Source organism: Myotis myotis, unplaced genomic scaffold (assembly GCF_014108235.1).
Source record: "Myotis myotis isolate mMyoMyo1 unplaced genomic scaffold, mMyoMyo1.p scaffold_m19_p_5, whole genome shotgun sequence".
Lineage (NCBI taxonomy): Eukaryota > Metazoa > Chordata > Mammalia > Chiroptera > Vespertilionidae > Myotis > Myotis myotis.
In genome coordinates this window covers 71,462,712-71,489,588 of record NW_023416357.1, presented here as the reverse complement: position 1 = coordinate 71,489,588, position 26,877 = coordinate 71,462,712, and the positions used below count along the sequence as shown (strand labels likewise).

The 26,877-nt window shown below is 36.3% G+C and overlaps 1 protein-coding gene across 13 annotated transcripts in view; it reads right to left on the bottom strand.

The window, feature by feature from the left end:
* Window positions 1-26,877, bottom strand: part of DMXL1 (Dmx like 1) — a 162,405-nt gene that overhangs the window by 46,895 nt on the left and 88,633 nt on the right. For 10 of the 13 annotated variants that reach the window (XM_036310674.1, XM_036310675.1, XM_036310677.1 and 7 more), the window contains 7 exons: window positions 24,418-24,494; window positions 21,578-21,705; window positions 20,282-20,530; window positions 11,593-11,771; window positions 6,292-6,419; window positions 4,204-4,289; window positions 315-516 (listed from right to left, as the gene is read on the bottom strand). In XM_036310674.1, coding sequence (XP_036166567.1) covers window positions 315-516; window positions 4,204-4,289; window positions 6,292-6,419; window positions 11,593-11,771; window positions 20,282-20,530; window positions 21,578-21,705; window positions 24,418-24,494 — 1,049 coding nt within the window. Of the gene's footprint in view, window positions 1-314; window positions 517-4,203; window positions 4,290-6,291; window positions 6,420-10,480; window positions 11,239-11,592; window positions 11,772-19,820; window positions 19,935-20,281; window positions 20,531-21,577; window positions 21,706-24,417; window positions 24,495-26,877 lie in introns of those variants that run through there. The other 3 variants (XM_036310686.1, XM_036310685.1, XM_036310684.1) reach the window with 3 other exon arrangements.

Genomic DNA, 26,877 nt, shown 5'->3' with positions numbered 1-26,877 from the left:
TTATGTAACAGCCATGCCCATTCATTTACTACTTACAGTTCATAGTTGCTTTCACTATACAATGGCAAGGCTTAATAGTTACCACAAGAATTGTAAGGTCCGCAAAGTCTAAAATGTTTACTTATTTGGAACTTTGCAGGAAATGTTTGCTAACCTCTGGACTATAATATGCATCACACAGAGTCACAGAGATGAGCCTGGAAGAGCATATTATACATAAAAGAACTTAAATATTTTTTCTTCAAATACTACCTAAAACCACTCTTGATTTAGTAAAATTCATACTTAAAAACAATATCCATAGGAAAACCTACTTGAAAGGAGTGTTTGTAGGTTCCAGCAAAGCTTTGTGGCGGAGAATTGCAGGACCTGCAGACAAACTCTCTTCAGAAGTATAACTTGCGATATAGTTTTGTGGGGGCCCACCATGGACTTCAAGTCGTCGGAGAAGAACTTGCTCCCAACACTGAAGAGTTTTTAGAACTGCATGACATAGTGGTGAACTAACAGGAAGCTCTAAAATGAGAAAATAAAATTGACCCGCATTTATCTTCTGTAGTAAAATGCTATACTCAACTGTAAGAATGACTGAGATATTAACACACATTTTGTCAGAGGTGATGTGAAGGAGGAGGGCATAGAATTCTAGAGTATAAAAAAAAGGATAGCACCTGGCTGGTGTGGCTAAGTGGTTGAGCATCAACCTCTGAAACTGAAGGTCAGGGTTCGATTCCTGGTCAGGGCACATGCCCAGGTTACAGGCTTGATCCCTATTAGGGAGCATGCAGGAGGCAACTGATCAGTGATTTTCATCATTGATGTTTCTATCTCCCTCTCCTTCTCCCTTCCTCTCTGAAAGGAATAAAAAAAATGTATTTTAAAAAAGGATATCATAAATTTGTGTAACATTTCAACATAATTAGGTGGCCAAGGACATCAACAAAAAATGGGCAATCTAAGTCAAAATTATATCATAGCTTTACAACTAGTACTTGGAATAATATTTATGCCATGATTTAAATAACAGCTATGTCAATTACTGCTTTTGACTTTAATTTCACATAAAAACAAATTTACCGGAATATTATAAAACTATGTCTGGGAAGAAAATTAATTGCTTTAACCTTTGTATCAGCCCAATTTCTGTATAGCATATAACTACAATTTGCTTAGAAAATTAAATAATTCACAAAAGTAAAAAAAAAAAGTTATGTAATACTATGAAATGCAGCACTTTCCAATTCTCCACTTCTATACTCTTGAATCCCAATCCTACTTTCAACTTTTAGCTCTTTACCTACAAAAATCTAAACATGTTCATACTGTAAATTCTTAATCTTTCAATTTTAGAAATGATCTTCTGATATACTACTATAGAATATGAGAATAAACTCTCCATCATTCCAATATAATTACATAATAATTTTTTATTAAATTGGCATCTAGTTTTCACCTTTATATATATAATAGAGGCCTGGTACACAAAAATTTGTGCACTGGCAGGGGAGGGGGTGTCCCTCAGCCCCACTTGTGCCCTCTCACAGTCTGGACCCCTCGGGAGATAACGACATGCTGACTTAGGCATGCTCCCGGGTGGCAGAGGGCAGGCCCAATCCCTAGGTACAGCCCCTAGTCGGGCTCAGAGCAGGGCCGATTGGGGAGTTGGGGCGCTGCCCCCTGTCACACACAGAACAGGGCGGATCGGGAGGTTGCGATGCCACCCCCAGTCACGCTCAGGGTAGGGCTGATTGGGGGGTTGGGGCACCGCCCCCTGCCACACTCAAGGTAGGGTCAATAGGGAGGTTGCAGCGCCACCCCCTGTCACACACAGAGCAGGGCCAATCAGGGGGTTGGGGCGCTGCCCCCTGTCATGCACAGAGCAGGGCCCATCAGGGGGGTTGGGGCTCCATACCCTGTCACGCATAGAGCAGGGCCGATCAGGGGGTTGGGGAGCTCCCCCCGGTCACACACAGAGCCGCAGGGCGATCAGGGGGTTGGGGAGCTGCCCCGTCACACACAGAGCAGGGCCCATCATGGGGGTTGGGGCTCCGGACCCTGTCACACATAGAGCAGGGCTGATCAGGGGGTTGGGGAGCTTCCCCCCTTCCCGGTCACACACAGAGCCGCAGGGCAATCAGGGGGTTGGGGAGCTCCCCCCTGTCACACACAGAGCAGGGCCCATGGGGGGGTTGTGGCAGCGCACCCTGTCACACACAGAGCCACAGGGCGATCAGGGGGTTGGGGAGCTCCCCCCTATCAGGCACAGAGCAGGGCCGATCAGGGGGTTGGGGCGCCTTCCCCTGTCACAAACAGAGCAGGGTGGATAGGGAGGTTGTGGCCCCGCCCCCTGTCATACACAGAGCCGCAGGGCAATCAGGGTGTTAGGGCGCTGCCCCCTGTCACGCTGCTCAGGGGCCAGGAGGCCTCGAGGCTCCGCTGACCCCGGTGCTGGGAGGCCTCGCAGCTCCGCTGATCCCAGTGCTAGGAGGCCTCGTGGCTCCACTTGACACCGGGCAGTGAGGCCTCGCTGCTCCGCTGATCCCGGTGCTGGGAGGCCTCGCTGCTCCGCTGATCCCGGTGCTGGGAGGCCTCACGGCTCCGCTGATCCTGGTGCCGGGAGGCCTCGCGGCTCTGCTGCTCCCAGGCCGGGAGGCCTCGCGGCTCCGCTGATCCCGGTGCCGGGAGGCCTCGCAGCTCCGCTGATCCCAGTGCTGGGAGGCATATTACCCTTTTACTATATAGGATAGAGGCCTGGTGCACAGGTGGGGGCTGGCTGGTTTGCCCTGAAGGGTGTCCCGGATCAGGGTGGGGGTCCTGCTTGGGTGCCTGGCCAGCCTGGATGAGGGGATGATGGCTGTTTGCAGCTGGTCACACCCCCTTCAGGGTGAGGGTCCCCACTGGGGTGCCTGGCCAGCCTGGATGAGGGGATGTTGGCTGTTTGCAGCTGGTCACACCCCCTTCAGGGTGGGGGTCCCACTTGGGTGCCTGGCCAGTCTGGGTGAGGGGCTGAGGGCCGTTTTCAGGCTGGCGGGTGACTGAAGCTCCCAACCTCTCCTTTTTTTCTTTTTTTTTTTATTCTGGGATTTATTTACTTTCTATGGCTGTCACTGGAACTGAGAGCCGGCTTTAGCTGCGGCTCGGCTCCAGCTCTGAGACCTCAGCTGCTGATCTGGCTTTGTTTGGGTTCTATAATTGTAACACTGTTGCAACTCCAGCTCTGAGATCCCGGCTGGCTGAAAGCAGGTTTCTGGGGATGGTTTAACTTCTATAATTGCAACATTGTTTCTCAGAGTGCAAGCTCAGAGGCTGGCAGTGGCAGGCGGGGAACCTTGGCTTCCTCCTTCACTGGAGCAAGCAAGCCTCCTGTTTGCTTCAGCTGCCTGGCTGCCGGCCGCCATCTTGGTTGGCAGTTAATTTGCATATCGCCCTGATTAGCCAATGGGAAGGGTAGTGAAGTTACGGTTAATTACCATGTTTCTCTATTATTAGATAGGATATTAAATACAGATCACAGCTGAATCACTTGGTATCCTAACATGACTCTTTCTTTCCTATACTACATTTTTTCCCTTGGAGTTAATCTCTAACTTTTCGCATTTACTTAGTTTCCTATGTGTCTACTACTATTAAATCTCCCAATATCTCAGCTATGGCTATAATTACAGTCTCAATAAAGTCAATCACATCAGGTTCAAATTCCCTGCTTTCTTGTCCTCCTAAGAGCACTAACAAGGTGATAGACATATCTATAGACGGTTGGGCTGGTTAACAGAAACCTACCTTCTACAATAGGAAGTTATTAAACTTCTCCAATATTTGAAAAAATACAAAATAGTAAATCAAAAGCAATGGCAATATTAATTCATGTTAAAATATTTTTTTAGGGGGGATGAGGACACATTTGTAATACCTTAATAAAGAATATTAAAAAAAATTTAAAAAAAAATATTTTTTAGCCCGGCTGGTGTGGGTCAGTGGTTGAGCATCAGACCATGCACCAAGAGGTTACTGGTTTGATTTCCAGTCAGGGCACATGCCTAGATTGCAGGCTCAATCCCCAGAAGGGGGCATGCAGGAGGAAGCCAATCGTTGATCTCTCATCGATGTTTCTCTTTCTCTCTCTCTCTCTCTCTCTCTCAAAAAAAAAAAAACCACAAAAAAAATATTTTAAAAAACAAATAAATAAAATAAAATGTTTTTTACCTGCAAGATCGTGACCTGCAAAGGGATAGAAAGTCTTCAAGTTGTTGAGTACCAATTGCACCATTGCCAAGCGCATCAATGACCAACTAAAAATAAAGCAACAGTAGATCTGTTAAATTTTACTCAGGGATTTAAGAGTACACCACTCTCTGACCCAACAATTCCACTACTAGTAATTTATCCCGATTATATACTTCCACAAAAACAAACAAAAAAAAAAACCACCAAATGCGTAGTACTCAAGTCTGAATTATCTACAATAGCAAAATACTAGAAACAATCAAATTATCTATCAAGAGAGTACTGGTTAAATATATACAGTTTTGAACCACGGAATATTAGGGTAGCCATTTTTAAAGAATGAAAAAGGATCTCTAAGTGTTAATATGGTGTGGACTCCAGCATGTATCGACAAATAAAAAGTTATAGAACACTACATATAGTATGCTACCTACAGAGGAAATACAAAATTTCACACATACACACACATGCTTAATTTTGCAAACAGAAAAATAAGCCAGAAACTGTAGAGGGTGTAGAAGAGACATTAGCTGGAAGACAGAAATGGTGAGACTTCTTATTTCACATTTTTATACAGTTTTATGTTTTTAATTAAAAATATTTCAGCTTCTCTTTTATTTCAAATGACACATTTATTTCTTAGAGTAATGGCTTTTTATTTCTTTAAGCTGTGATAAACAAATCATTAAATTTATCATCTTAACTATTATCAAGTATACAGTTCAGTCGCATTAAATATATTTATATTGCTGTACAACCATCTATTTCCAGAATCCTTTTCATCTTGCAAAACTGAAACTCTATACCCATTAAGCAACAATTCTCCATTTCCACCTTCTCCTAGCCCCTGGCAACCACCATTCTATTTTCTATGAATTTGATTACTCTAGGTATCTCATATAAGTGGAATTATACAGTATTTTTCTTTTTGTGGTTTAATTTGCTTAACATAATGCTGTCAAGATACATCCATATCATAGTAGCATGTATCAGAATTTCTATACTTTTAAAGGTTGAATAATATTCCATTGTACATTTATATCACATTGTGTTTATGCATTTACCTGTTGATAGATGCTCAAGTTGCTTCTACCCCACTGGCTATTATGAATAATGTTGTTATGAACATGGGTGTACAAACACCTGTTTAATAACCTGCTTTGTATTCTTTTGGGTATATACCCAGGAGTCAAATTGATGGATCACATGATAATTCCATTTTTAATTTTTGAGAAACTGTCATACTGTTTTCCATGATGGTTGTACCATTTTACTTTCCCACTAACATAGCATAGGGTTCCAGTTTCTCCGCACCCTTGCCAACACTTTTATTTTCTGGATGTGTTTTTTTTCTATAGTAGCCATCTCAATGGGTCTGAGATCATCTTTCATAGTGATTTTGACTTGCATTTCCCTACTGATCAGCTATAGTGAGCATTTTTTTCATGTGCCTTTCAATAAAGGAGTACTTCATTGGTCATTTTTATAACTTTTTTGGGAAAATGTCTATTCTAATCATTTGCTGATTTTTAATAGGGTTGAGCTTTTGTTATTTATACAATTTGATTTTTGAGCCATGTTAATATTTCATATATTAAAAAAAAAAACAAAATTAGATCAACAAGAAATCATCAACACATTAATAAAAGCAAGGTAACAAATATACCAGCACTCCTACATATAAGAATAATACTCATTGAGGGTGAATGTTTTGAACATTTATGATTCTTATCATATATGAAATAATTTTTAAAACAGTGATCACTGACATGTTAGCATACTAATGTTCACTGAAAAGACATTAGATTTTCTAGGATAAAACAGTGGGATTTATTTATATTAGGGAGCAAAGGCCAAAGAATAATCTGATAGTAACATTTTTGAGGACTAATAAAAAGTATAGGTCATCTGTGGAATTATTAAGAAAAGGAATTTACCAATTTCAATTAAAGAAATCTAAGTTAAATGTGTTATAAGTCCTAAGCCACTAGTTTCACATGTACTATTTTCAAAAGTATTATATATGACATCATTTTTTTAAAAAGCTTAACATTAAGTATTCCATACCTGTATGAATTTGAATTAGAATGCTCTTGGAGATGGAAATCTGAAACATCATCATCATCATCATCATCATCACTGTCCACACTCTCCTCTGAATCATATTCTCTACTTAGGGAAGGGGGTAAAAAAGGCTAAAATAAAAAAGTTACAGAATTTACCATGAACTATCTGATTTAATACATTGAATTACATAGTCTAATATTAGCAATTTATCCCATTTTCAGATATTTTGTTATAAGAAGTAAAACCAGCATTTGATTTTTTCCACTGATTTCTAGAGAGTGGAAGGGAGGGAGAAGGGCGAAGAGAAAGGAAAGGAAAAAGAGAGAAAGAGAGACAGAGAGAGAGAGAGAGAAATCAATGTGAGAGAGATACACTGATTGGTTGCCTCCTGCATGTGCCTCTACCAGGGCTAGGGAATCTGCAACTGAAATACTTGCCCTTGACTGGGAATCAAACCCTTGACCCTTTGGTCCATGGGCCAATGCTCTAACCACTGAGAAAAACTGGGCAGCGCTGCTTCTTTTTTCTTGATATTCTATGCCTTTGACATCACTTTACACAATTTCCTTACTTATTTATCCATTCAACAAAATTTTATTAGGTATCTACTGTGTTTAAAAAAGCATCCTATATAATAAAAGGCTAATACGCAAATCGACCGAACAGCGGAAGTACTAGTCGCAGTGCCAGGCACTGACCACCAGGGGGCAGATGCTCAATGTAGGAGCTGCCCCCTGGTGGCCAATGCGCTCCCACAGGGGGAGCACCGCTCAGCCAGAAGCCGGGCTGGCGAGCACAGTGGCGGTGGCGAGAGCCTCTCCTGCCTCCGCTGCAGCACTAAGGGCCCCTCAGAGGACATCCCTTGAGGGGTCCTGGACTGTGAGATGGCACAGACCGGGCTGAGGGCACCCCCCCCCACCCCCCAGCGCACAAATGTCATGCACCAGGCTGCTAGCACTTGATATAAAAATGTTTAAGATATATACACAGTCATTGCCGTCACAGAGCTTATAATTTAATGGGGAAAAAAAGGTAAATAGTAGAAAGCTAAGTAGATGCATTTATAGAGTGTAATGGAGTGTCACAAATGAGTTTTAAGTAGAGGACAGGTAATAAGATTTATGTCAATAATATTACCAACACCACTCACTTATGAAAGAAAAGTCAAATGGCAAGAGTAGAAATGGACACATCAATAACTAAGGCAAGAACTGGCAGTCTACACACAAGTGTTAGTGATGGAGATGAAGAGAAATAACAGATATATAGTGTATTTGGGGGAAAGCATTGACAGATTTGCTAATAAATCTGGAGAGCAAGAGAAACAGAGGAAAAATATGATTTCTGGTTTTCTGGCTTGAGCAACTATAAGGATAAAGATGCCATTTACTAAAACAAGAGGACTTTGATTGTTAAGAGAGGAGGTATTGGAGAAAATAAATACCAAAACCCAAATCTTGAAGATCAAGATTCACAGGTCAAGTAGAAAAAGAAAGATAAGAAAAGATACTATGAAGGAATTAATAGTAAGGTTAGGGCGAAAAATAGAAGAAAGCGGCATCAGAGAACAAGAGTTTAAGTATTTCAAAAAAAAGGAAATGGTCAGATGTGCTGAATATTGCTAAGAGGTAAAATAAGATGATGATCAAGAAGTTTCAGTTATATTTGACATGTGTGCCACCTGAATCTCAAGAACAGCAGTTTCAGCAGGGTAGTTGTGTGAGATGCCACAATAGGTAAATATGAAAGGGATCTAAGGTAATAAAAAAATGTAGCCTCCTCCTTTCAAGTGGTTTCACTTCCTGTGGTTTCAATTACCTGTGATCAACTTCAGTTTGAAATATGAAATAGAAAATTTTAAAAATAAAGAATTCCTAAGTTTTAAAATGCGTGCTGTTCTGAGTAGCATGATGAAATCTTGCATTGCCTTGCTCTGTACCACCCAAGACGTGTATCAACCCTTTGTTCAGTGTGTCCATGCTATAAATGTTACCTGCCCATTATCATTAAGTAGCCATTTTGGTTATCAGATAGACAGTGTGGTATGGCAGTGCTTATGTTCAAGTAATCTTATAGTAGTCTAATACTACGTCACAATGCCTACAATTCATCTCACATTATCTCATCAAGTAAGCATTGTATCATCTCACATCATCACAAGAAGGGTGAGTATAGTACAATTAGATATTTTGAGAGAGATACCAGTTACCTCCCTAATAGAGTTTATTGTCATTATAATTGTTCTATTTTATTATTAGTTATTGTTGTTAATCTCTTACAATGCCTAATTTATAAATTAATCTTTATCCCAGGTATGTATGTATAGGAAAAAACAAAATATATACAATTGCCCCTTGAACAACATGGGTTTGACTTGTGTGGATTTACTTACACATGGATTTTTACTAGATCCACATAGTTCAAGCCTGTGTTGTTCAAAGGTCAACTGTATTTTTGATCCGTGATTTGTATGCAGCTGGCTGACTACAGTTGTACGTGAAAATTTCAACTGTTTGTTTGTGTGTGTGTGTGTGTGTGTGTGTGTGTGGTGAGGGGCTGGTACCTCCTCTGGATTCAGCCTTCCACTGGGGTCTTGGAACATATTCCGCACAGATAAGGACAACTACTGCATATAGTTTTGAAAAGTTGAATAAGAATAGAAAGCAGAGTCTGGCCAGTATGGATCAGTGGTTGAGCGTCAACCTATGAACCAGGAGGTCACAGTTTTATTCCAGGTCAGGACACATGCCCAGGTTGCAGGCTCAATCCCCAGCCGATCAATAATTCTCTCTCACCATTGATTGTTTCTATCTCTGCCTGTCCCTTCTTCTCTGAAATCAATAAAAGCATATTAAAAAAAAATAGAAAGCAGAGAAATGGAATAGCTGAAAAATTTGGGGGATTAAAGCAGGATTTGGAATGGGAAACAGGAGAGCACATTTCTGCCCTGATGGAAGAGGCCAATAGAGAGGAGAGAACTGAAGGCAAAGCAAAGAGTATAGAAGAAAAGCAAACATGGGATTCAGAAGAGAAATGGAGTCTTCGATAGGAAGGACTCTTCATAATAACAGGAGGAAAGATGATGATGAAAGGAAACACAGTTAGAGCTTCATGACAGGATGATAAAAGAATTTTGTCTAATTCTATTTTTTAATGGCTTAAGATATGAGGTCATCAATTAACAATGAGAATGAAAGAGATGTGGGAAGTTTGAAAAGTTATACAAGCCTAATAAAGAAACATAGCAGGGAGGACAGAACTTCTGGAATAGCTGAGTAAAAGAGGTTTGGTAAATCTTCTCCCCAAAAAGCGAAAATAAAACTGCAAAAAATTGTCAAAAACAATCATTTAAAGGTATTGGAAAGTGACCAGATGCATATAACACATTAAAAATATATAAGAAATATCTACTGAATCTCTGTAAAAACAGTCAGAATCTGGCATTTTAGCCAGGGGCTACCCTCATCCCCACCCCTGCCACTCTGTGGTACAATTGTTCTATCAGGGCCAGAAGGGCAGTCTGTGAGGACTAAGAACTCTGCTTCTTGACCAAGGGAGGCTAACTTGAACAAAAATTCCATACCCAGGGACACTGTAAAAAACTACAGGTATCTCAGCAGTAAACACTTAGGGAAAGCTAACATCTCATCTATCCTGAGGCTGTGATACAGACTGGGGCAAGAACAGACCAATCAGAAATTTAACAAGAAGATCCGGGTATAAGAAGAACATGTTAATCAAGAACCCTATATCCAGCAATCTATGCTTCAAAAATGAAGATGAAACAAAGACATTTCCATATAAATAAGTGCTTAGTAAACATTTGTTCAATGAATAAATGACTGTGCAAATGTCTTTCTTTACAATGAAGCATAAAAGACAAGAGGAAAATAAAAACTGCTGCTTATTTAAGAAATTTGTCTGATCACAGGAGAAGACATATACAGGTAGTTCTTGCTTGGCATGTAGTGCAGGAATATAAAAATGTCTAAGCAAGCTGGAGCCATGCAAAGCAATCTTAATAATCAGTGGAAAATTACAAGCTTCTGTGACTATTAAAAATATTTGTCAAAACACTAGAAACTCTTACGGTCAGCTAGGAAAATAAAAAATAGTAAAAATAATTTTTATTTTATACACTGTAAAGTGTTAGAAACATTGAGAAAGTGCTTTATATTTTTGAAAAAAAAATTTACTGAGTACTTGCCTTCTAACAGTACAAAGCATCTTTTCTAATCTTGGCAAACTGTCATAAACGTATCTAAGTCTGTATCAGCTTCCAACATTTTATGCTTTGTGCTTTCAATGTTGTGAAATATTACCCAGAGTTCCTTTAACAGGAAGGTGTTTGTTTTTTGCTCATTTCGCTATCTCTGGAACATCTTCATCCTTTTGTCACATTTTCCTCATTTATGTTGACAAGTTGGCCTTAACTAGATTTCTCTAGCTGCAGATCTAGAGTCTCTTAAATAACAGTAAAGTCAATAATTCCAAAGTTAGCTAATTTTTCTATAACTTTACATTTGATTTGAATTTCACTTCTAGTACTATCACTTTTCATATTTTTTGTTGCCTTTTCATCAATGTTAGTCAATTCCCTCTTCTAATTATCCAATTTTACAAAATGTCACTTGGGTTTATAATGGGAGACAAGGGGGGAGGACACAACCCCTTTTCCTGTCTATGTATGAACTGAACAACAGATAGTAAATGACCAATCACCAGCAGACTTTGAAAGAACTGCTGTGATTAGTCACTGATCATGAGGTACATCTGTTATTTTCATTGTAATTTGTGGATTGAAAAGCTAGCAGGGAACTTTGTACTTGATGTTATTACTCACATTTAATATACTGTGGTAACTTAAACTTGAATCATATTGTTGAGGGGCTAATGCTATATACTTAAAAAGATGAAATTTGTGTATATCAACCAATGCAGGACTGCCTGTAATATAGAAAAAAAAATGAGAATATGGATGGCAGTTTAACTTCTGATGGATTTGATTCCTTAATTACTACCAAGTACATTAGTATTAAGGTGTTAACGAATTTATCTTTTCATCTTAATAAATGAACTTCACATAAAATGCAAAAATCCTAACTTAGCAAGGAACTGCCTTAAAAATTGGCTGGAAATATAGGCAAAATATTTGTTTTTCGGGGGGAATGTAGCCTGATAAAATGAAAATTTTCTAAACCACAGTGGGAAAATATTTGGAAGCACCAACAATTACACTAATTTTAAACACTCATTTCCACTTAACTGCGTAAATATTGATCTGGACAGCACTTTCATTACCTTGGCTATGAAATAGTCCCAGATGCTGAGCTCAGGTGGGATGAACTTCTCTTTCACTGTCAATGACTCCTGGCTCACTGGCGGTGAGGAGGTCCTCAGTGGGGCAGATTCTCTGCCAGATGCTTTTGATGGCCTAAGACGCGTGCTCTGCTTCTCTCCTTCTTCCACTAGTGAGGACACTAATAAGAACACAGTAAAGTATTACTAAGTAAGTACTATTGCCATTGTGTAAGACCTACGGCTAACTATACATAAGTACACACACAAAACTGAGCTTCTTATTATGATAGTAAGGTAAGAAAATTGATAGAGGAAGTGAGACAAAAACTACCTTGAATTTATCTCACTCTCTGTTGACTTATGCATTGTATATGTATGCGGTAGGATGTAATATCTGCTTGTAAATGAGCCCCCACATGATAGGAAATTATCTACATTGTTCTGTTTTGTTTTTTTAAGAACATCATGGTAACAAAAAAGAATATCATGGATGTCAATGTTAATTAAAGGCAACAACTCAGGAGATTCTTCAGTAATCACTGGCCTTTTATCTACATATAAAACTATATTTTCAATGAAAATTTAAAAATTCAAACACATAACTAATTAAACTGACTCAGACTTTTAGGAATGGTTTGAAGATGGAATTTTCTAGTCAATGGATTAACAAAGAGGCAGAAAATGTAATCTCTATTGTTTTAACTTCAAAACACTTAACAGTATTCTTTTAGCATTTTACCTTACAATATTAAGGGAATTAGCATAGAAAAGCAAGTTATGCAAATCTTTAATGAACACTAAGTCCCAGTATACAAATCACCAGTGAAGAATCAAGGATCTCCTAAACACAGGCATGATCTGATAGACAACGCCACATTAAAGCACATCAATATTCTCCTTCAATGGTTCCAGTGAGCATGAATTTACCTCCCAAATGTATGCAATAATTGTGCTGTAATGAACTTTGTTTTATTGTCTGAAGCTACTTGGCTTGCATAAATAGCATGCTCATGCATTATATCAAGCTACAGCCAAGCTCAGTTTAACAGAATAATTTAGTTATTTCAGAAAAAGGAAATTAAGTTAAATAAAATTAGTATTCTAAGACATGGCTAAAAAGTGGTATGATTATTACATAATCTTTCAAAAGGTTTAAAAGGAACTATTAAATTAAATGTATAATTTTTTTCTGTTCTTATTAGTAATTGATAATTAACAATCACCTTTCTAATATACCTGTTGCATACATTTACATATATTCTAAAACTTAAACAGTGATTTTTCCAAATTCTCACTAGGTAAAATATTCAGGATATAAAGGTTGTTGTTGTTTTTTTTACTTTTCAAATATTTGCTATGGTTTAAGATAAACCTATCATTTAACTTTAACATTACTATTTTGCCTTTGTTTTTAAATTAGACAGCTTCATAAAAGCTTAGGGGATCACCTGAAAAATAAAATTTTCAAACAATGCTAAATTAATAAACGTGATAAAAATGTAGATTTTTTTTTTTAAAGCAGAACATAAGAGGGTTTTTAAAATGAGAAAACATTTTAAGATATAGTCTGTGAAGCCAGACAGATGACATGAAAATAAGAGATTAACCACACTCAGGGAAAATATTTAAAATTACAGACTCAATCCCAGAGGTATAAAACTATTTATCAAAACACTATTAATAAACAAGGACAATGGGGTGGGGGCATGACAAACAAGTTCACATTACTGAATATTATATTACCTGAAATGCTACAAAAAAAAATAAATAATCTGAATGATGCCTCCTAGCAAACAAATGGTCTGTAACTTGTTATTAGGGTAGATGCTCCTTCTTCACCCTCAAATTGCAGCAGACCTAAAATAATTTTATACTTAAATTACATTGGGTTAGAGTGGTCATGAAACTTAAGGGCAGCAATAGAAACTATTTGGCTATTGAGTACTCACTGCTTGTTTTTGAAAATGCTAATAATTAAATATCAAAAACTTCTGCCATTCCTTGGGTAAAAACTGATGCTACTGTTCCATTATTAATGGGGTAAATGGCTACTTTACTAGTAATAGAAGAAAAAAATTAGTATCAGGAAGAAGTGAAAAGGAACTTGAGATACAGAACTTATGAATTCAAAAAGTAAATTTCTCAGTTGCTTTGGATTCACAGAATGTACTTTTGAAAAGTGGGCTTCCATGACAAGATTGTGGACTGAGCATACAAGAAGCCCTATCCTCATCCTTAACACATTCTGCTGTGGTTTCCTTAGAATTATGGAAATAACACGCCAAAGAACTCGAAACAGAAATGGAGAATGGTTGAGGCTACATATAAAGAACGGACGTGGGAGATACAAAGGAGTAAGAAAGACAATGTTTTTTATCATTAAGTTCTTCTGTACTGCTGAATTTTACCACACATTTATACTGCTTTTGTTAAAATTAAAACACAAGGAAGGCTAATAAGTTAACACTTTTTTCCAGATTATTATTTTAAATAAAATCAGCTCTAGCCAGTGTGGCTTAGTGGATAGAGTACCAGCCTGCGGGCTGAAGGGCCCTGGGTTTGATTCCAGTCAAGAAAACATACTTCGGTTGATCTCTCCCCCTTGTATACATGCATATAAGCCTAACCAATAGACACAGACACCAGGGGGGTGAGGACGTGAGTGGGGGTATGTGGGGGGCAATGGAGGGATAAGGACACACATGTGATACCTTAATCAATAAAGTAAAAAAAAAAAAAAAAAAAGAGCATATACTTCAGTTGCAGGCTCTTCCCCAGCCCAGGCCCTTGTTGGGTGCGTGCAGAGGCAACCAATTGATGTGTTTCTCTCACATCGATATTTCTCTCTGTCATTCCCTCTCTCTCCCACTCTCTCTAAAAATCAATAGAAAAATATCCTCAGGTGAGGATTAAAAAATAATAATAATTAAATAAAACCAGAAACAACAAAATTAATATTCTGAACCTAGATTAAAATGTTATTTCTTTCAAAAACTGACCTCAGAGTAACCAGCAGAACCATCTCATTCTCCACTCCTCAATCTAAGGCACCTTTATCCACAGGGCTATTCATGAGTGTCCCAGAGTGTGCATAAAGCTTCAGGAGGCATATATCCTGGACCTTCAAATTTAGCTCCAAATTAGTATTTTTTTTTGGGGGGGGGGAGGTGGAGTTAAATAACTTAATTGATGATTTAAAACATTTTGTGTTGAAAGCAACAGATATGGAGAAGATAAAAGTCATATAAGTTTAAAATAAAATAGATTTCTTCCCTTCAGCAAGGTAATTCAGTCTAAGAGCTCTCCTAAGAGAAATATATTCATTCTCCTTTATTATTAAGGGTGTACTACAAATGTATGTGAACATAAATTAAGTATAAAACAAATTCTCAAAATTCTATGTAAAACATGATTTTACAAGTAAACTTCAAATGCTCATAAAAGGAAAAGACAAAATCAGGAGATTAAATAAGCAGTGAATTTAAGGTACTTCTTCTTAATCTTCAAAGAATAAAATTAATGATAAAATAAAGTCTGGCAGGTGATATTATCAGATTTTACCAAGACTATTGACTCTTAAGATCTTCCTAGGATCAATACTTCACACAGTGAACCTGCTTCATAAATGTCCATAAAAATGAACTGATGAGTTTCTTAACAGAAAGCAGTGATCTGTGTCTCCAAACCACAGAGCAAGGTAGTCTCCAAAGCAGTTGGTGTTAAAATGGTTCATTGAAATATGGAAGGAAAATATTCAGATTTATATTTTTAATAAGTACAAGTGGGGAAGGAGAAAGCAAAGAGGAGAAAAGGGGTAAGAAGGGAAAAGAGAAAAGAAGAGAGGAGTGGTGGAGAAAAAAGAGAAGGGGATTGAGGGAAAGAAGGTACAAGGGGAAGGAAGAAGGAAAAGGGCAGGCAGAAGAAAAAGAGAAAGGAACAAGAAAATAAAAATTGTCACTGTTTACTATCTGGATCAACAACAGTACATGTTATTTATAGATAAATAATGTACATATCTTGGGGTTTTGCTCAAGCATGTTTCAAGGATAGGGTTATGCAATTAAAAAAATCTGGAGATAACTGCCCTCGAGTGCTACTTTTCAATCACCCTGCGGCTACAATATGGTTCTGTCTATAGGATTTCAGCTAAAACTCAACAGACTTATTAAAAATTTGAATGGAGTATATACAGGGTGGGGTAAAGTAGGTTTATAGTTGTTTGTATGAAAAATAATATAATAATTATAAATAACAATAAACTGTGTTTCATGTACTCACAAATGTAAACCTACTTTTGCACCACCCTGTCTATACAACGAAATATTATTCAGGTGTACAAAGGAAGGAAATCCTGCCACATGTTAAAACACAGATGAACCTTGAGGACATTATGCTAAGTGCAAAAAGACAATCACAAAAAGACAAATACTGTAAGACTCCCCTATATGAAGTAACAAAAATAGTCAAATTCATGGAAACAGAAAGTAGAATGGTGGTTACCAAAGGATGGTAAAAGGGAAAAGGGGAAGTTGTTTAATGGGTATAAAGTTTCAAATTTGTAAAATGAAAAAGTTCTGGAGAGTTGTTTCACAGCAATGTGAAAGTACTTATTACTACTGAACTGTACACAAATAGTTAAGATAGTATATTTTATGTTTTTGACCACATTAAAAATTTATAATACAGAAAATACATTAAAGCTATTTTGCTGCAGTACTTAGGACTGCCAGAATATATTAGAAAATGGGATTGGACATAGAGATCACATGCTTAATTTCAGTAAGAATGAGGGAGTCTAGGTAAGAGCTGAGATGTTTCATAAAAAAAAATTTATCTGTAAAATTTTACACATGTGTATGTCTTAGTGTTTTTTTAACCTTCTATGCTTTCTCTACCTTTATTATCTAAGTATGTGCCTTCCCCTGTAGTTATGAAATGAATCGAATGCTTTTTAAACTTTAAAATTTATACCATATGGCCCTTATAGAAAAGTCTGTCCAAGGATTCTAACCAAAAAATATATTCCCTTTCCTAGTAAAACTAGTTATTTTGCAGTGCATCAGATAATTAGAAGTGTTTGGCATATTCAACTATATTTTCAATAGTTGATTTCATTTTATATTGTAAACTAGAAGCCTGGTGCACGAAATTTGTGCATGGGAGGAGAGGGTCCCCTCAGCCCAGCCTGCAACGACGCCAGTGTCCCTCATCCTGGCCTCCGGCCCGAGGCCCCTCCTCTCCCTCCGTGCAGCTAGGCGACGCCGCCAGAGTCCCACACCGGCCACTATGGGCACCGCCATCTTTTGTCATGGAGTGGTGGTTAATTTACATATTACTCTTTTATTAGATAGGATATACAATCATTAAATACTAAATACACAACTTTTATTTAATACAAATAAAATGGGAAAAAGCAAAACATCTGTATTTTCTGATCTGTACTTAGTATAAATAACCAAATACCAAAAATATACTTTAAAATATCTAGAACATCATTAGCAGTTTTGTGGTAAAAATGAAAAAAATAACATGCTTACCACAAATACTCATTTTATATTTCATTCTCAATCTGGAGACATTAAAAATCATTACTATAAATTTATCAAGATAAACAATTCACAATTCTTGTTAATTTCAAATATTATAACAAAACAAAAAAATCTTTAAATATTTTTATTTGCTATAAAATATGCAATGAAAAGCAAAAGTATGGATTTCTAACTGTTAGCAGAAAAAGGTAATTTTTTGAAAATTTTTATTGCTCAGTTGATGGTCTACTTTAAACTCCATGAACATATACCTGCACTATAATTTTAATTAATTAGAAAATAATAAATCCTTCATTAACATATAACTGAAGTCCACAAAGCAAATTAAACTTATTTTAAAAATACACTACTGATATATATACATTAACATGTTGGTTAAGAATTTTGTCTGCCAAGCTAACATCTAATTAAAATCATCTATCATTGTCTTATATTACAAAGTGTATGTCATAATTAAATTTTAAGTCACTAAAAGAATTAGTACACTGACTGTAATAAACATTCTCTAGAAATGTAATTTAGTTTATGAGACCATTATTTCAAAGAAAATTAAAATAAAGATTTATACCAGAACAAGAAAATAGTGACTTTTAAATTACTCTCATAGTACCAAATTTATTAAAACACAGATTTTTAGGGGTTCCAAGCATTTATTTCGTTTTGAATATACCATACTTTGACACTGATTAAGCTGTCAGGAAAATGAAATACTCTATAGCAGTGGTTCTCAACCTTGGCTGCACATTAGGATCACCTGAGAATCTTTTTAAAATCCTGATTTCTGTCCCAGGTAATTCTAATGTGCAGCCAAGGTTGAGAACCACTGCTCTATAGACTTGTCAGTTTTCCTTCGGCCAAATTTGTATAGTAAAAATTAAAAAATATACTCCATATGTATTAATTTTGGCTGCACTCAGGGCAATTTTTCTAAAGCACATTATTTTATACCCTTGGTCAACAATGTATACTGAATGTATGGACAATTAGACTCTTGGGATATTATAATTATGTTTAACAGTAATTCAAACCTGCATGACTGCTTACTTACAACCTAAAGTGTATCAGGCTGCTGTGCTGCTTCAGTTGGTGAGTTTTCAGAACATAATATTGCCTTCAAAAATGGAGATTTCAGAACTCTGCCTTATGTTGAAAGGCACTCCTACTTGTTTCTAGTTTTGGTTGACTTTCTGTTCTCAGATTTTCTCTCTCCAACTGTCAGTTGATTCTGCTTCACTGGACTGTTGCTTCTAATTACTCTCTACTGTTTTTACCTCTTCCCCCTTTATCTCTGTTTTTCTACGTCTTTCTTTCTTTTTCTACCCACTCCTTCTCAAGCTAGATCAGCTTTGGGGCCATTAGGCCTTTGGCTTCACCATTCAGTGAGTACCCCTATTTTTTGGTTAGCAAACTGGTGAATCATGTAATTCGTGTCTTCTATAAACGCTGCTTTAGTTGCTTTAGTTATTGTTGTATTCAGAATAGTTTGTGGGTTCTCAAAAACAGATGAGCATCACATAACCTAGATGTGGCTACAACCAGCTCTACCACTAAGTGAACCATGTTTTAAGTATTCTATATTATTTGCCTGCCAGTGGTGGGATATAATTTATGACAGTATTTATGGTAGGGTGAACTTGAAAGATAATTTATGTAATGATATTTCTGTCTAGAAACAAATCTGAATGGCTAAACAAAGAACAACCTGGGCTTTTAGGAAGGTTTTTTATATGTCTGTGTTCAGCAAAAATGGTTGGAACTGAGACCTAATACCTAGCCAGTAAGAATGCATTTTTAATTTTTACAGGTATATGGATATTCCATAGTAAAAACTTATCCCTTTTTAACATTTCACATTAATAAGATCAGTCTTAACAAATGCTTTTCTCTCACAACACACTAAAAACAGTGCAAAAATTAATCTGCCAATTATTTATTTAATACTAATCTCAATAGAGCTATAAATATTACTCCCTATTAGACTTTTAAGTTAGTCTTTTCTTTCTTTTTTATCCATATCAAAAAATAAAGCAGGATAATTTCTTTAAAAATTATAAAAGTTATGAAAGAATATTTTTTTAAATTTAAAAGCAATATTATCACATATGGGCTAATAAATTACAAAAAGAAAACTTTTTAAAAAGGCAGAAGCATTATGAAGATTCTTTTCAAGTCAAGAAAGTGTGGTGTTTCTATCTTTAAATAAACACATACAGTTTCAATTTTAGAAAGTTCGTAAAAGAGGATACAATTGTTTAAAATATTTACTTTTCATAGTATTATGGAACACTTAGAAATCCAAAACCCCTAATGTCCAGAATCATAATATGCAAAACATGAAGCAGCGTCATCTGAAAATTTTTCCTATTATTTCAAGCCATAGTTCGATTTGGCATGATTAGCAGTGACATTTCTTTATCTCTACACATTAAAAATATGTTAAAGTGTAAGGGATAGAAAACATCAAAATAAAGAATTTTAAAAAGAATAAAAATGCAGAAATGATTTTCAAATATGCTAATCATTTTTTAAATCAAAAATATGGCTTGCTTAAAATAAATTTTCAATTTTCTACAGTAAGTGCCAAACAAAACAAAACTGGCCCACTGTACCCCAAACCCCTCCAAAACAACACAAAGCAAGCTGGACTGTAGAAGCCTATTTCTAAAGCTAATATCTTGCCTGCAAGACTGGGAGGGCTATGAGAACTGATGGCTGAAAAAGCTTTGGAAAAGCCCACACATTCCATGGAGAATACCACTACCTGGTGGGGGCTAGGCATAGCAAAGTGCCTTCCTGCCAAAGAAAGAAGAGAGAATCTGTATTTGGGATAGAACAAAAACCAATGTTATGCATTATTTCAACAAATGAAAATTTCAATAGTAAAAGATCAAAGAAAATTACATTAGATAGTCCTAATCACTGGTACATGAGTATCTTAAAGTTTGAAATTGCACCAGTAACTTTATAATGCATTTTCACTATAAAAATATTGGTTCAGAATTTAAGAATATGGTCTGTATCAAGATCTTTCTATAAGTAAATTGAAATGTATTTACATTTGACAAAGTTACCATTCTGATAAATAAATGAAGCCTCAGTCTTTAATGAACAACAACAGATAAAACAAATAAAAAACTAACCGGGTAATGCTTTTGAGTGTGTCTGTTCTTTGCTGGAAAGACATGCACCTCCACCAAATACAGCAGACCACATTTTTTCATTTAGAGGATGTGCCACAATCCGAAATAGTTCATTACTAGAATGTGTTGCCAAGCCATGGATGAAGAGACTAAGATACACTGCTGTGAGAATCTCACAGAGCAAAATTGTAAGCCCTGACTGGGCTTCCTCACCAGAAGAATTCAAAAGTCGAATTAGAGAAGTTATTCCTAGAAAAACAACAAACACATACCACTGACGATAAATTTTAAAAATAAAAAATTAACTACATTTTCTAATTTTTAAAAAAACTTTATTACATTAGGATTAAAACATTTTCTTCTCTAAATTCATAGATGAGTAGAGGTCACTATTGGTTAATGCATAATTCTGAGCTTTCATTCAATTTAGAGAAACACTAAAAATCTGTAATCTGATTCAAATATGATAGATAAGCACTGGCTGGCATAGCTCTGTGGTTAGAGTGTAGGCCTGCTCACTGGAGGGTCACAGGTAAGATTTCCAGGTTCAATTCTCAGGTCAAGGGCATACACTGGGTTTCAGGTTCAATTCCATGCTCCCCCCACCCACCCACCACCCACCCAAGGGTGCATGCAGGAGGCAACCAATCGATGTGTCTCGCATCAATGTTGTTCTCTCTCCTCTCTTTCTCCCCTTCCTCCTTTCCTTCCACCTCTCTAAAAAAAGTCAGTGAAAAAATATCCTCACTCCTTGGGTGAGGATTGAAAAAAAATTCAAAAAAAAAAAAAACAGCCCAGCTGGTGTGGGTTAGTGGTTAAGCATCGACCTATGAACCAGGAGGTCATGGTTCGATTTCCAGTCAGGGCACATGCCAAGGATACAGGCTCCATCCCCAGTAGGAGGCATGCAGGAGGCAGCCGATCAATGATTCTCTCTCATCATTGATGCTTTTATCTCTCTCTCCCTCTCCCTTCCTCTCTGAAATTAGTGAAAATATATTAGAAAATAAAAAAAACAAATATGATAGATAAAATATAATTGCTATGATAAATATTTTTCTGCAAAATTATAAAAAGTAATATAACAAAACATTTGAGTTACTTTAATATGATGAAGTAAATACTAAAATTAAGTAACTGCATAATTTGTAATGAGTGGAGAATGCTGAACTGGTATCAGTTCTAAAAAATATCTAATAATGGTTATCATATAGCAAAACCCAACCAAACCTAATTTTTCCTCATCTGATTAAATTCAAGCTAAGAAAAACTCATACACATATAAATTATTTATACCTGGCCACTGAGCTGGTGATGTATTAGGAGTTATTGCTTCATCTAAGCTTCCTGTTTTCAAAGAATGCCGATGGGGAAGCAGTACTGTCTGATACACCATTCCAGTAAACTGATTTGTTTGAAATGAGCTAAGAGAAGAAAACATTTAAGTAATAGTAATCTACAATGGCCCACAATAACAACAACAATAATATACAGATCTAAAATGATTTTCACAAAATATTCCATGTTTTAGATCTAACTTCTAGGGTACCTTAAGTATAAATTTTTGTTATCAGTTATACTACTATTACATCTACACTATATTCTATAGTCAAGTGCTATATTAAAATAAAGTATCCTTTAATTATAAATATACAAATTTTTTAAATTAAAACATGTGATAGGTTTTAAGTTTATTTAGTGAAGACATAGAATATGTACAAATGAGAAAACTGAATTACTATTGACCACAAATAGCAAGCTTATACATTACACTTTAAAACAAGGTTATTTGGCTGAAAACGAAGTCAATTTAGGTTTAATTTAATATTTAATGGCTAGTCTATCCTACATCAGGTTAGATTACTTCAAGTATATGCACCAAGTTCCAGGCATATAATAAAAAACATGGTGCGTGTCTCTCATGAAATTTACAGCCTGATAGGGAAATCAGACACAAATAATTTTACCACAATGTTTTTAAAGACAAAATCTATACAATACAGTGCCATGAAAGCAAAAGACAGAATTTCACATAATTTGGGAATTCAGGGTAAGCTTCCCCAAGTAAATGGCACTTTAAACAGATGAATGAACAAAATAACTTGCAGCTTGACACAGACTATGAAATATAACAGAAAAATTTAAGTTTTTTAAAATACATAACATTTTGCTAACCTGTCAAATTTCGGTATTGTGCATTAAGTAAAGGAATATGACATTTATAAAGAACATTTAATTGTTTAGACCTAGTCTGATTAGTAAGTCTTATTAATGATAGCATTTTGATGCATTTGTAAATAGTTTCTCTTGCTTTAGTTTCCAAGTACAAGATGGCAGAGTAACAACAAAAAAATCCCATTACAGCAAATGGATATAAGAAAGATAAAAATATGTTGGTGAAAGTAAAGTTATACTTAATAACGAGAAAATGAACTCTTGGAGGATCAGAGTAAAAAAAAAAAATCAAGTTAAAGCAAACCTAGAAACACATAACCAGAGTAGTAAGCTAAGATTACCCATGGGAAAATTCACATAATTTATAACATAAACAGACTAAAATAAAATCAGTACCAAGGAAGGCTGGCATCATGTAAGAGACAAAAAACTCAGTGAAAGACCTGCACCTGAGGAAGCAGACTTATCAGAACATTAAGAAAAATGCTTTATCTTCAGACAGGTTAAACAAAAATCAATAAATAAAGGCAATAAGTTATAATAAATATTGCTATTAAAATCAACAGAGGTCTTAAAAAATTAAACACTTAGACTTAATAAAAGATAAGATGTTGCTGAAGAATGAATTAGTGTCTAGAAAATGAAGCTAAGATTTCTCCTGAAAAGCAGCAAAAAGAAATAAAGGTAAGAAACAAGTAAAAGCTGCCAGACAGGATAAAATTCACCTCGACAAGACACAACACAAAGGGACCAAAGCACGAATGTACTCACGACAATAATAACCCTACTATAAGTGACCAACTGAGGAAACAAAATTAGGGGCGAGAAAAGAGAGCATAAATGATATCGAAGAGAGTGAAAAAGATAGGAGAGAAAAGAAGAAGAAAAGGATATTATATATATATATATATATATATGGGGAAAACACCACAGAACCAATACATAAACAAACAAACAGAAATAATTATAATTAAAAAAATAAAAAAAAAATACAAACCCCCAGCAAAGAGGGTGGGGGCAGAATCTGTAGATGCTGAGCTTATATATAGAAGATAAGGTTAAAAGTTGGATGAATATGGGGAGGATCTCAGTTCAGTATAGAGGAAGTAGAAAGGGGTTGGGTGGATAAGAGGAAAGAGAACGAGAAAAAAAATAATAAATTTACAAAAAATTTGACTTCAAAAATGGTATAAAATAGCAAATAAAAATAAACTAAAATAGAGTGATGGAAAAATAATGTGAAAAGAAATAGAAAATAAAGCAACAAACAAAAACAGGAAAACAAAGGAAAAAAAGAGAAAGTAATAAAAAATAAAATTAAAAAAAAAGAACAAGTGAAAGCTAAAAGAAAAATAAGAGGAACCCATAAGTTCTAATATCTGTCTAATAGGAAAGGAAAAGAACTAAAGAAAGATATAGAAAGACCCCTGAGTGTTAAACAATATTTTTTTAAAGCCTAGATGAATTACAGTGAAAACTTAGGACTTAAAGAGGAAAAATCATCAACAAAATAAGCATCAATTCTTCTGTAAAAATTTTCCTGATTCCAAGTCAGTCACTCCTTCCTCTGTACTATCCATCATATTATAGTACTTATCATTTAAGTACTATGCCATACTATATATCATTTATTCATTCACATTTATTAGTAACAAACTACAGTTACCTTAAGGAAGGAGAACTTACCTCAGTGCTTATCATGATGTCTGGCTTTAGGCACTGATCAATAAAAGGCTATAAAGTAAGTTATGTTGACAAGGGTTTACTTGAGATTCATTTGCCATAAAGGCACAAGTTAAAATTTCAAAGATGAAAAAAAAAGGACTCAACACTTCAACCATATGCTTTTTGCATTATTTGAAGTATAGTGCTGTATACAGTTTTTTCAAAGCAAGAGCATATATATTCTGAAAACTCATCAGTTTGCTGCACACATTTTAAAATTTCACAAAGATATTTACCTGTAGTTATGACTACCACAAAGGCACTGATATATACAAGCAGAAAGTGAGGCTGCTAGAGTATGCATTACATATACCTGGAGGAGAAAAAACAAACACCAAAATTACTTTAAGTATGCAATGTAACTTTTTTCAAGACCTAACATAATCAGCATTTTTAAAAGATGAAAAAATGATTTTGCCCTTATAAACTATTTTTTCTCCTAAACACTAATCTCTACCTTCTGAAGCCTCACTACAGATAAAGAAAAAACACTGAGGCCTTCGATAGAAATTATAAAACACATACCTGCTACCTATATTCTATTTTAAGAGCAAATGGGAACAGATGCCAGCTATTCGGTAGTGCATGAACCATGTATCAAAAGCAAACCCTTTAGGGTTCAACCTGCTTCTTCCTCAACCAAAATATAAAAAAGCAGAGCCTGATAAAAGACAGTTCACCTACTGACAGGTAGGTCATTGAAGAATATGCTACCACATATTCTAGTGACTACAGAAAGCAAACAATTTAAAGAAAGAGAAATTTAAGAGAAAGAAGGTATGAACCACAGCAATTAAAGGGAAACATTTGTATTGGGCAAGAGGTTCTACACATGGCATGATGAGAAATAATAGAAGTAGATCTGAGGATGAAGAAATGTAACCTAGGTAAGAAAGTAGACTAGACAACTATTAAAAGACTAAGTTCTTGATCTAATTAAGAAGGTATGACAGTCTTTTAAGCTGATAAAAAATGGATTAAAATCTCATTGCTATTTCTACTTCAATTACCAGCAAGACATGTAGTATTAATTAAAATTATGAATATCATCATATAAAATTAAGACAGCAAAGACCATGTGTGGAAGATTGTGAAAATGATAGAATATTTTCCAGCTTCTCCAATCAAAATGTGGAGCCCGTTTCCCCACTTATTGAATCTGGACTGGCCTTCTAACTTGCTTGGACCAGGAGGATACAGCAGAAGTCATGTGTGAATTCTGAACCTAGTCCTCTAAAGGCTTGCAAATTCTTGCTGCTTTTAAAACTCCTGCAACCAGACCAGCCATCATGGCTCAGTGGTTGAACACTGACCTATTAACCAGGAGGTCATGGTTAGATTCCTGGTCAGGGCACATGCCCAGGTTGCAGGCTCGATCCCCAGTTCGGGGCATACAGGAGGCAGCAGATCAGTGATCCTCTCTCATTATTGATGTTTCTATCTCTCTCTCCCTCTCTCTTCCTCTCTGAAATCAATAAAAAAATACTTAAAACAACAACAAAAAAACCCCTCCTGCAATCATGATATGAAATAACCTAGATGTGATTGTTAATTTTATATGTGAACATGACCAGGTCTTCAGGTGCCCAGATATTTGGTCAAACATTATTCTAGGTGCATCTGTTAGGGTGATTTGGGGAGATTACCACTTGAATTGGAACACTAAGCAAAGCAGATAGGGGAAGGCCTCATCCAATCAACTGGAAGACCTGAATAGAACAAAAAAAGTAGAGAATGAGGGAATTCTGCCTGGTTGCATTGAGGTGAATCTTGAGTCTTTCCTGATTTTTTTTTTTTTAATCTTCACCCTAGGATATTTTTCCATTGATTTTTAGAGAGTGGGAGAGGGAAAGACAAAGAGAAATATCGATGTGAAACACGTCGATTGGTTGCCTCCTGTATGTGTCCCTACCAGGGCCCGGGCCGACAGGAGCCTGCAACCGAGGTACATGCCCTTGACCAGAACTGAAACCCGGATCCTTCAGTCCCCAGGCCAACACTCCATCCACTGAGCCAAACTGGCTCAGGCCCTGCCTTTGAATTAGAACTGAAATACTGGCTCTTCTTGGGTCTCAAGCCTGGTAGCTTTCAACTGGAATTTACATTACCAGCTATCCTGGTTCTCAGGACTTCAGACTAGGACTGGAACTACATGATCAGCTCTCCTGGGACTCCAGCTTGTCAAATGTACATCTTTGGACTTCTCAGCCTCCATAATCATGTGAGCCAATTGCTTATAATAAAGCTCTTTACACACGCACACACAGCCCTTATTGGTTCTATTTTTCTAGAGAACCCAGAATAATGTGCTATGCTTGCCTGTTGGAAGATGAAAAATGTATGACCCAGATTCTCTGTCAGCCCTGCAAACACTCTGCTTACCAATAGAAATCTGAAGTCATCCTAGATCTGTGGTCAGCAAACTGTGGCTCGCGAGCCACATGCGGCTCTTTGGCCCCTTGAGTGTGGCTCTTCCTAAGCCTTAGGAGTACCCTAATTAAGTTATTAACAATGTACCTACCTATATAGTTTAAGTTTAAAAAATTTGGCTCTCAAAAGAAATTTCAATCATCATATTGTTGATATTTGGCTCTGTTGACTAATGAGTTTGCCGACCACTGCCCTAGAGGATTGACTGGGACAAAATACTTCACATTGTCCTGAAAATATGTAATCTTTTCATATTAACAAAGAAA